Source organism: Cajanus cajan, chromosome 6 (genome assembly GCF_000230855.2).
Source record: "Cajanus cajan strain Asha chromosome 6, NIPB_CcT2T_4, whole genome shotgun sequence".
NCBI lineage: Eukaryota > Viridiplantae > Streptophyta > Magnoliopsida > Fabales > Fabaceae > Cajanus > Cajanus cajan.
The window spans coordinates 45,668,115-45,680,519 of NC_138522.1; the positions used below are offsets into that span (position 1 = coordinate 45,668,115).

The 12,405-nt window shown below is 28.5% G+C and overlaps 1 protein-coding gene across 2 annotated transcripts; it reads right to left on the reverse strand.

Annotated features, from left to right (window-relative positions):
* Positions 1–898: 898 nt before the first annotated feature.
* LOC109798145 (Integrase-type DNA-binding superfamily protein) lies at positions 899–11,332 on the reverse strand. Of its 2 annotated transcripts, XM_083077204.1 has the most exons (3): positions 10,594–11,332; positions 2,144–10,113; positions 899–2,028 (listed from the first exon to the last, which is right to left on the reverse strand). In XM_083077204.1, exons 2-3 carry the CDS (start codon positions 2,783–2,785, stop codon positions 1,924–1,926), a joined length of 747 nt encoding a protein of 248 aa, XP_082933330.1. In that variant the 5' UTR covers positions 2,786–10,113; positions 10,594–11,332; the 3' UTR covers positions 899–1,923. The 2 variants fall into 2 exon arrangements, with proteins under 2 accessions (XP_082933330.1, XP_082933329.1); XM_083077203.1 differs by having other exon boundaries at positions 904–10,113.
* Between the last annotated feature and the right edge of the window lie 1,073 nt (positions 11,333–12,405).

A 12,405-nucleotide genomic window follows, 5' to 3' on the forward strand; every position in this document is an offset into this window, starting at 1 on the left:
TGATTTTTAGTATTATACACTAGTTTTGAATTTTGATATATAGTCTTCATTTATTTTAGGATTTTAGATGTATGATTTAAGATTTAGTTTTTATTACTAATCCATCTAGTAAAGTGGTAGATATGATATGTTGTTCATTTGGATTGACTCATGATAAGTCATCATATTTTTGGGTCAGACTAATTTAATTGGGTAAATGATATGTATACCTCTTAAAAAGTCTTTCTTCTCATTTTTTTTCAAAAAAAAATCTTAAATATATCCTTAAAGGTGAAATTCAAATACAAACCATTTTCATGTATATGTAAATGCCTTGTCACTAAAGCAAATAATTTCTTTTTAAGTCTTTTTACTCCATTTTAATTATTCCTTTTATTTTATAAGTTTGCAAATTTTTTAGAGGTCGCCCATGTTTCCAAATTACATCTGCGCGTTGATTTTTCAAGGTACTGTCAATCACAATCAATTTGTATTATTAACGAAAAGTAGTTTCTTGAATCATGAGTTTTGTTTGTTAAAACATATTTTTGAAAAATACTTTTTCAAAATAGTATATATATCTTTTGAGGTGCCTTCAACATAGTGAGGAGATTAGTCATTGTTATCGGCGGTGGATATTTCAGGAACAAACTAAAAAAAAATTTAGAGATGAAGATCATTAGACCAGTATGTTTAAAATTTAAGTGTTTGATAGAAAAATGATTTTAAAAAAAGTAATTTTTTTAAGCAGATAAGATTTGCTTCTTAAAAAATTAGAAATCGAATTATTTTTATTTTAAAAAACAATTTAAAAAGCAGAAAACTATCTTGTATATTGAAAAACCAAATTAAAAAACGGACCCACCGTTAAGAAGAAATGAATTAAGGTGAGTTAATGGAAGAGGATATGTAGAGTGAAAAGAGGTGAATGTCAAAAGAAACGTGATTTGAAAGTTTATAAAAATTTTCAACTAAAAATAAAATATATTAGTATTTGTCAAAAAAAAATATTATAAAGCCTTTAATTGTGAGTCAACCCGTAGAGGTTGAGTCAAACAAGCTATAGCTGACCCATGATAGACCATCACATTTTTGGGCATTTAACTGTGGGCTAGATGTTTTTTACTTTAACTTAACGTATGAACTGTGGCCCAAACAAGCTGGCCAACGGGTCCGTAACTTTTTTTTCTTTTGAAAATCACTTAGTCCTTAACAACACTGATGATATAATTTTAGTTTTTAGTTATGTATATTACTTATGTAAAATAATCAATTTTAATACGTTATACTATTTTAATAATGAATGATAACATTATCATACTTTTAAATCAATGCATTAATATAATTATTTAATTTAATAAGTAATACATTCACAAGTACCAAGTTGAAGTTCATTAAAATTAAAAACACATAAGAGCTCAGTATAATAAAAAGAAATTTAGAAATTCATAACAACATAACACGAGCTCATGATATCACCAAAAAAAAAAAAGGAACAAATGTAAGGAGCACATATTTTTTTTCTTCAAATTTTGGATAAGGGGGTTGGCCTAGCCTACCATGGGCTAGTTATTGGATTGTTCCATTTGAACAGTAGGTCTATCTGGCCTTAACAAAGCAAAAGGCGGAGTTAACAGAAGAAAGCTAGAAGTTAACAATTCCCTAAAGTGCTAATAGTAAGTCAAGTTACATTACTACTTCCAGACTCAGTCTTTTCTCCATTTTCTGTCATCACAACCACTGAACTGAAATAAGCTCCTTTCTCACTACTAGTCTTCTATTCTAGCTAGCTACTAACTTTCCTATTCTTACATTGCTGCCAACAGATTCGATTTCTGCAGACATAAACAACAGGACTAGTGTAGTTGGAGAACCAAAACCTTCTGATCTATTGCATAGGCTGATATGCTAAGTACCCATATCTAACCAAATTCTCTCTTTTCTTTAAAAACCAAGTTTCTTAAAAGTTCCAAATGGATGTTGAGAAAGTAAGGTCATCATTTGGGTCATATGCTTCAAACTGTGTGGCTTCTGATTCCTGATGAATACCTGCAATTCCATGCATCTCAATCAATGCCTCCCAGTTAACACAATTGTCAGAAAACACTTCTAATTGATGAGCATTGTCATCTCTCAACACAGCTTCAGGCACTGTGGAACTTACTGAGCTATCAGTTCTTCCAAACTCTCTTTCTTCTCTCAGTATTCCCAGCTGTTGAAGAAACTCATGGAGGTCTATCTGAGGTTTCTCTTTCTCCTGAAGATCTCCAAGCAACTCCTCTGATGATGTTTGAGCATCTTTTAGAGGGTCTTCTCCATCATTTTTGCTGTTTACATTCTGAGTTTCTGCCTTTGGTTCATTTGATGAACTTGATGGGGATTGATTCACAACTGAATTTCGCTTAAGCTCTTGCAGCTTCTGGTGGATTAAATGAACACTAGGTTGAGCATTCACGTTGAGCAATCCATAGGAAGGAAACATTGAAATGAAGTTCTTGGAAGGAATCCATTTGAACTTTCCTGATGGTGAAGTGGAAGTGGGTTGCATGTGGGGGAGATTAAGGTATGCGTCTGGTCCATAGAGTCTCCTTGCAGCCTCATCATAAGCCATGGCAGCTTCTTCAGCTGTGGCAAAAGAACCAAGCCAGAGTCTGGTTCTCTTCTTTGGCTCTCTTATCTCAGCGACCCATTTGCCCCATGTTCTCTGCCGAACACCTCGGTACTGGCATGAGGCATTCTGGGGGCCACCTTTCCCTCTGGTTGGACCTTTCTTCCATGGCTTCAATGACTTCTTGCAAGTATCCATGATTTATATTGGGATGGTTGAACTTGAACAAGTTAAGGTGATTTAAGAAAGTGAATTGAGAAATACAAGGTGGTAGTGGAGGAGTATCACTACTTGGTGATACTTGGAACTGCATGTAAGGCGCGGGATATGTAGGAGCAAGGAGTGTAGGTTGGTATAAATGTTTTCACGTTTGGAGAAATGGCAAAGCCCATGTGACCGTTATTCACTGTGTGCTCAGTGATTGTTTTGGAGAAAAATGCTAATTACGCTCATTTTAACCCTTTTTTACTAATATTTTCTTTATTATTACGGTTGGAATTCAAGTGTGAAACGAAGTCTCACACTAGTTAGAGTGAGGCATGTTAAGTAATATATAAGTGAGAATGATTCACCTACTTAATGTATTAAGGTTTTAAGATATGTTGTGATGTCAAATGCTCACTTGTATGACTTACTCACTATTTATTATGTGAAGTGTTTCCCGATGTTAAAAACTCTCCAATATTAGTATTAGAGCTGATGGTTCGACCAAATGGATCCAAGATCAAGCGCTCAGTTGTGTGACTTACTTACTACCCATTATGTGGATTGTCCCCGGTGTTAACGAATTTTACAACTAAATTAAGAGATGAATTCATTAAATCAGATGCTCGTAAATATAACCTAATGATAAAGAGTGTTAGAGCAAAAATATCATAGAGACGGTGGTTTACATTCTTGTTGTTTCAAATCCCGTTTTTCTATTTTTTTTCTATCATGCTAAAAATATTTTGGGTTTTTATTGCTTTTGTTTGTTGCAGCCTTGGCACTGCCAGCACGGGTTGATATTTATAGGCATGCATGGTGATGATGGTCTTAACACATGGTAGTAATTATAGTTGTTTATCACCCAAACAAGACAGCTTTTTGTTCTTTTAGAAAACGAAAAGATTTATCAAACTGCACAAGGGGATACTAAAGTCAGAGGTCTTTTGCTTAATGCATTACCTCTATGATTCAATGGAGGGTGATGATCATCTTGATAAACCATGCAAGATAAAGTTGATAGTCCATTAATCCTCTACTTTGAGTGAATGTAATGTCCATTTGATGATTCTTGATAGTCCTTGCAGGATAATTTAATGCCATACTTAATAAGCTCTTCAACGTTGTCTTTCATTGATTGGCCATTTAATTTTACATATCTTTTTTTTTTCAGCTCACGGGTTAAACTTTATCTGGAACTAGCTAGCTAGGTGGAGCATGGCTACGCCTACAATGATCCATTGAGTACTGCTTATTGCATAATTAAGACAAAGTCACAAATATATAAGAATATGCTTATTTTTAGTATAATGATTAATGCAAATCTCTGAAGCTTAATTGGCCCATGATTCTGAATTTAATGTTAAGCGTGATCAAGTTTAAGAGGATTTAGAGTTATAGCAGTATCCCTCGACGTTGACATTGCCTTTGGCAGGAGAATGTCCTTGAATTATAAAATGACAATTCTATTGCGTCCAAGGGTTTTGGTACCTCCGTACCTACCCAGTTGTCATGATTGTTACACAACAAAGCTCCAATTTGGCACCTTATTTTGTATATTTACATATATAGAGATACGGATACAAGAGACGGAGAGAGAAAAAAAGGGGTAGTGATTAGTGAATGTAGTTGAGGTGGACTAGAATATTTGCAAGACTTTTTCCAAGTCATATACAGTGATTGTCTTGAATGAACTCTGACCGCATCCTTGGATTCTCCATTTCTATACAATAGGTTGAACTTGTCCTTGTGGAGAAAGATTTTAAATAAGATCCACCTCAACATTTTCCAATTCACCAACTATATTTCACATGTTCTCCTGCCATACACGGCCTGATTCTCGAGACTCAGGTCACCTTTATCCCATGCTATTGTTTGCTCTCTTATGTGCATGCCATCGTGAATTACCACTCATGTGCCACAGAATGTGCATGCCATACCGAATGATAATATGGTGATGAGTGATGACCATACGGGTTAGTTAATCAGAAATATTCATGTGAATGATAAATGATAATGCTTATATGCTTGGAAGATAACGTTATAACATGGTTATCCTTATGGCAAAGAGATCAACCGGCAATAATTGAGTGGAGAAAAGAAAGAGAGGTGTGACCAGAATATAAGCTTACAATGGTGACGAAATATCTTAATCAAGTAATATTTGATCAGCAATCTTACAAAAGCAACCACACCTACATATTGTACTGATTATTTGAATATTAAGTAGGACATCACTGCAGGAAAGAATGTGTTTATAGATGACCTCTGACATTGATTATTAAGTAATGTGAGACTTTTAAATATATTAAAACAAATCGATCCGGGACAAAAGTCCTAAACCTTCCTTTTTAGTGCTAATGTTCCAACCGTCACAATTTTGTCTTTTGACGTCTTCATAAATTAAAGGAAGAGGATTTTTATAAGCGATCATTAGTCTTATTCCTAAGCGATGGAATTTTAGGCATAGTGAAACAAAATATTCTTACTAAAATCCACAAGTACTCTATTGGACTCAGTGTAAGTCTCTGGTCCTTAGTATTAACGATGGAGGCACCTATAAAAGAGACTTCAACACTCAAGTGAGAAGCGGTCTCACAAGTAAAGAATGAATAAATTGGGTTATAAGTGATACCTAAGCTTCTTTATATAGGTGATCAAGTTTATCCATAAGTGAGAATATCTCTTTAATGATTATATGTAAACAAATGTATCTTCTTTTAACAACTAGGATAAGAAAAAATGGTTACTTGATAACCATTAAGTATTTAAAGCAGTTAACATGATTCGATTTTGAGATAATAGGGGGTGATATCATATAACTACTAATTTTGGGGAATATGTGGTAATTGCCTCATGGGCCTGGTGACCTCAACCCAACTAATATGTTTGGGTGATTTAGATGTGAGTCACTCGGTCTAATCAAGCTCGGTAGTGTTAATCAAGATCAAGTTGAAGCTCGAGAATTTTGATGATTACAAATGCGTATAAATATGTATAATGTATATAATGAGTCTTTTTACAAAGAGTGCAACTTGAATTATTTGTTTTGCTTCTTTGCATGTTTAAGTCTTGTGCTTAGCGTTAAATTAATAGACTATCTTATAATCTTTGTATTAGTTGATGATTGATCATGAATAAGATTTACAATCGATTTGAAACAAATTGAAATGAAAAAAATTCAAAGTTGTTTTCCTAGTTATTTTTTAAATAACAAATCAAATGCAAGAAACTAAGGGAGTGTTTGGTAGGGAGGAAATTTTTTCATACCTGCAAATTACAAATCCTAAGAATCACGATTTCTAGGAATGATTAAAATTTGTTTGGTTATTATAAAGATTCTTAGAAATATTTATAAAGATTTCTTGAGAAATAAAGATTTTTATGTACGTGTAGTTATAATATTACTTTCCTATATATATAAACATTGTTTTTATAAAAATATCCCTTACAAAAAAAAATGAGTCTTTTTCTTTCTTGTAGGATGTAATTGTGTCATAATCTAACATAGAAAATATCTTATTTAGCTTAAAATAACAAATCAACAATTTACATATGATTAAAATATACATAAAAAGCATAGTAAATCAAAGTGAAAAATATATTTTTCCTAATTTATCATAATAAAAGAAAAATTAAAATATAAGTAAATAATGAAACAATAAAAAAAACATATATAACATTATTTTACTTAAATAATTTGTTAAATTTAGAAACTAAAAATTATAATAAAAAATTAGCAACACAATTTTATAGTTTTTAAATTTTAAATAATTATAAAGATATCATATTTTATGAAATTATATAATTATTTGATTTTTATTATTAGATTAATGAAAAAAGTGTTATAAAAAAACAAATAACAATTCTTACCTAATAACAATCAAATATTTTGTAATAAAAAATACAGTAAAATGTTAAAATTTTATACACAAAACATATAGCATGTACATTTTTTGTTAATAATTGTTGATTTTACCTAAGTGTATGTTGTGGTGGTTTGTTGTTTACTATTGAAAAACTTTGAGAATATTTTTATGAGTTTTAGGCGATTAGGAATTTCTTTGGACAAAAGTCCAATTTGACTTGGAGGGAAAGGTATATAAAGTTTCTTTTAAAATTTGAGTTTCGTAAATTCATTTCTTAAAGAAAATCTAGAAAGAGAAATTCTAGGGTTCTAAGATTTCTTATTCCTTTTCTTAGCCTCCTAGAGTTGTAGAAGATCATAGTTGATCAGTCAGTTGGTGATTCACAACATGTGGAGCTAGGAATCTAAGTTGGTGTGGAACTTTCAGTATTAATTTAGAGTCATTATTCTTCGCCCTTCTTCCTTAGTTTAGGAATCAAGTTTGTCACTTCTAAATCTAATGGCCAAAAAAAGGGGGAGTCAAGGGGATTTGTTCCTTTCAATCCCCACCACATACTCGTTTTATATGTCAGTTTTCCTAGCAAGAAAACAATTATTTTTATAATTTAAAAATAATAAATTAAAATAAACATTCTTAATATTATAAAAAAAATATTCATTATATTATATATTATATATTTATATCGTTTTGAGATGAGATAAAACTATACTTTATAGTTTATATTATTTTAAAATATGATTTTTGAAATAATTGAATTTATAACAATATTAATTTAATGGATTAATCATATTTGATTAAGTTACACTTTTAGTTTCCTAAAATTTCAAATTCGTAATTTTGATCTCCTAATTTTTAATTTCAAAATTTTAATCCTTGAACTTTATAAAGTCTATAATTTTTAGTTATTGTATATTCATCGATTGATCATTAAAATTTAAACGTTTATCATAATCTAACATTAAATAGATGATAAAAATAATTAATATTTAAAATATTTAGATTAAATTGCATGTTTAATTATCATTTTTGTCTCATTTTCATTCCATTTTATCATTGTTATGATATAAAAATTGAAACTAAAAGTATAATTTAATCTAAATATTATTTATTGCTTCATCTACTTAATATTAGATCATGACTAACGTTATAATATAAACAATCAACTGATGAATATTTAGTAAGGTGACCAAAATTGCATATACGATATTATTGAGATACCAAAACTATAATTTAGCTAATATATTTTGAGTTAATCATCTATATACTGTCAGTGTAAAGTTTTTTATACTGGAAACCAATCATATCTTTTAAAGTTGTTTATTTTATTATTATTTCATTAAATAAGCAACTGATATGGTACTATTATATGATTGGTTGTCGGTATAAAAAAACTTTATACCAGCAGTGTATAACTAATTAACTCATATATTTTTAGTCTCTAAACTTTTGTCAATTTTTATTTTTAGTCTTTGAACAATCTAGTTTTAGTCTCCAAATTTTTTCTCCATAAACAACAAATCTTAACATCAGGAACCAAAAATGTAAACAAAATCAAAAGTTCATGGAATAAAAATGAAAATTAGCAAAAGTTTCAAGACTAAAATAAGTTTAAAAAAATTACTTTAGAACTAAAAGTAAAAATCAATAAAAGTTCAAGGGATAAAAATATACGTAATCCTAATTTAATTTTCATATATTGTCATTATTACTCATTACATAATTTACATTTGACTTAGTACCCCTTCCATCTTATAATAAGTGTCGCATTGAAAAAAAAAATTATAAAATAAATGTTATATTAACTTTTCAATGTAATATTAATTAAATATAGTATTAATTACCTTTTCTTATACCCCTAATAATATTATGTAGAAAATGATTTTTGTGTTATATTATCTCTAGAAAAAAAACATTAATCGTAATGTTGATTTCTTAAAATTACTATCTTTTTTTATCTATTTATTAACTTTTCTTGACTTGTATAAACTGACAATATTTATTATAAAACGAAGGAAGGAGTAAATTTGAATAATTTGTACTGAATTTTAAATTATAATCTTATTGTTAGCATTGTACACAAAATATTATTATCATTGTTAAAAACATTATTATTGCCTAATAATTATAAATCAAATTTAATATAATTTTTAAATTAATAAGTATTATAAAAGTTAATGATCAATCTATTATTGTTAAAGAAGAATGTGAATACTTTTATAGTATTTTTTTAATTAGATTTTAATAAAAATATTGAAAACATATTGTAACTTTTATGCAAAATAATTATTGCAACATGCATAATTAAACTTGTTATATTATTTATCAATAAGTTATTGATTTGAATGAAACTAAATTTAAATTTTTTAAATAAAATTTTGAATTTGAATCCCATAAATGAAAAAAGGTGATTATGAGATAAGATATTAATAAAAATAATTAGTTAAATTTTTTTTATAAAAAATTAGTTATAAAAAAGTCTGTAGATGGTTAATAACATGATAAGAAAAGACTTGTTATATTATTTTAATTTTGAAAAATGTCAATATTTGTTTTACTTGTTAAATTTGTTTTATTTTAAATTATTGATAACTATCCGTAAAAATTGTATAACAAGCGTTCAAAAGAAAGATGTTTAACAAGTTTACGTTTCCATATAATATTGGGAGACGAGGGGAATATTGCCACATGCTACCCGTTGTCATCAACAATAATGTTACTCCATCGGCAATATTAAAGTAGCTCTAATTAAGATATGGCCTTACGAGGATGTCCCATATGCCACATCTTCCCTTTCCGATCACCAAATTTTGTATTTATGGCACTTGGACACTAGCAACCCTAATTAGGAAATGATTTAAAGTGACTAAAGATAAAATAATAATTTCTTCGTGATAAAGTCAATGTTTCATTATAAAAATGTCAGATCCATTATCCAAAGTCCTGTCAACATGTACTACTTGTATTTGCTACGCAATTCTATGGTTTTCACCCTGTTTGTTGAAATAACGTTAAGTACCAATTAACGGTCATCCATGATTTAGAATTTAATGGTAAGTACAAGCTAATGGAGTGTATTTTGTTTTTTAGGATCGTATTAATACAGAATATTTATCGTCAATTAACATATACAAAACAAATATTTTCTTTATCTTCTTTGTGTAATTTATTTTATATTCAAAAAAATTAAATTGTTGATATATTTTGATTAAGAAATATAAACTGATATTACTTATATCAACTGATATCGATAATGAAGTGATATTTAATATATTATTTAAACAATGATTGCAAAAAATAATTTAAATTTATAGAATTAATATCGGTTAAAATTAAATTATACTTAATTATTGAATTTTAAAATAAATGTGATTTTATTTTGATACGATGAAAAGTAAACGCAGAAAAAATGGAAAGAGTTTGTGGCCCTTGAACGTGCGACACGCAGCCATGTATCTGCCGACGACCAACAACCACAAATTATACAAAATTTTACATACAAATAAAATAAAAGAGGAGAGAAAATAAAAAAGTAATAAGATAAATCGCACAGCACGTCTAATATTATACAGTGGATTTCTTGCAGTTGATTTTTCAATTGAACCAAATCTGCATCTTAATTACCTTCATATATTTTATAATAAACAAAAAATGATAAAAATCATTTATCTTGTTGGATCATGAATCATGACTACAACTTTAGAATTACAACCACGGAATCCTGGTCCTATAACTTTTCATCTGTTGACTTAAAATTAATTTTAAAAAGATATGAATTATGATTGATTGAATAGTTATAAGATGGAAAATAGAATTGGATCCTCTTATGGATGAAGGTTATTGATGGATGAATGAATGATGTGAGGAGAAACAGTTAGAGATGGTAAAGTATAAAAATGATATTAGGATTGAAAGAGAGAAAGAGGATCTACCAACCAGGTTAGGTGGATGATGATGGAGTTGAAGATGCGGGAGATAGGGAGTCTGATGCGGAGAAAAGCGGGGAGAGAGAAGGAGGAGGAATCTTGTAGGAAGGTCTGGATGGTGTGAACCAACAGATTCAAGCTTCGTATGGGCGGAATGTAGAGAGTGAGAGGCACAGCGGAGAAGGCCACAGCGAACACTAGTTCCAGCATTCTTCTTTTTTTGGATATACTTCACAACTCAGATCTATTTACTATTTATATTCAAACAATGCTCCCATGCCTTCGTCTTCTCAGTTGTCACCAACCCAAGAAAATACTTCTCAATTCTTTTTTGACATACCTAAATAAAATAAGTTAAAATTTAATTCATTTCATAAAATTTATTTATAAAATAAATTTTCTTATACATATACAAAATTATAATCTCATATATAATTGACGTAAAGATTATTCGAAAGTAGTAATGTCATTAAGTGGTATTTCATCATTTAGTATTCCAACTCATGGATAAGCTTTTATATACTTTTTCAGACATCATTTTGGATATAGACAAATGATCTACTTTATTGGAAAATGTTTTTCTTTTCTTTTTTTTTTTCATTTTTCTTTCACTTTTTTTCCCTAATGATCTTTATTTTCGTATTGTTGGTAACAGATTTCATTTGTCTTCTCTCTTTTAATTATTTCACATTTGTCTAATCAAATATCTTTTCCTTATGTGAAAAAAAGAAAAAAAAAATCTCTTCCTTTAATCCCTTCGTATTCCTTTCCTCTTCTTTTACAATTTTAAAAATTCATTTTCGGTATGGAAATCATTGTGTTCAAAATAATAATTTCTCGAACAATTAACAAAACTCAAAAAAGTTAATTTGATGACAGATTTAAGTTTCGAAAATTAATTTTCTAAAAGAATAAAAAAAAGGCCTAAATATTTTTAGTTCCTTAATAAGTAAATTTGTTTATCATCTCTTGAATTTAAAATCAATATTTTAGTCTTATAATTTGTAAAAAAAATATAATAACTTACTTTTGTCTCTTTACTCAAATGTTGGTCAATCTATAAAAAAAATAATCTCTTATTATTGAATTTGTTAAAAGAAAATTTATCTATTAATATCATCATTAATAAAAATATCATATTAAATCCAATTAATGTTACACAATTCTCTCAATCTATCATTTTTTAATGATTATTGGTAGTCCATGAACTAAAACAAACTTCCTTCAAATTACATTAACTAAAAAGATTAAATTTAAATTTTAGGAACTAAAAAAATTTATCTTAAATTTAAAATTCTAAAAATATATTTAAACAAATAAAAAAATACTTGAACGTGAAATCTCAAAATAGAAAATCTAGAATTTGATTGAATAATTCTCAAAATGATACCATTGCAACGTAGAGTTGCAAAAGAATAAGATTATGTAGAATTTTGTTACCTTTAACAGGGAGAAGAGAAAACAAAAATAAAATAAAATAAGTGAGAAATGTTTACAAAACAGTAAAGATGGAGGGTGTGGAATGTAATTATATGATTTTTATATAGAAAGATATTTTAGGTAATAAAAAAAATAGGTAAAGTTTTTTTTTTCCGATTAGGACTTTATAAAAAATTAAACTTCATTGAGAAATTATCTTTAATAAAATTTTACTTCTTAATTACGTTTTTTCTATTCACTATACTTAATCAAAATCTAATGTTGAATTGAACTCAAATCAACTACTCATTGATATAGGTAGAGTAGTTGAGGTGTACGTTTAGCGATTTCCTTATGTGACCAACACTATTCCTGAAAATAAGAGCACAGAAGATATTTTGAT

Coding starts and splice junctions, on each gene's coding strand:
- LOC109798145 (XM_083077203.1), bottom strand. CDS start 2,785: ATGGATACTTGCAAGAAGTCATTGAAGCCATGGAAGAAAGGTCCAACC.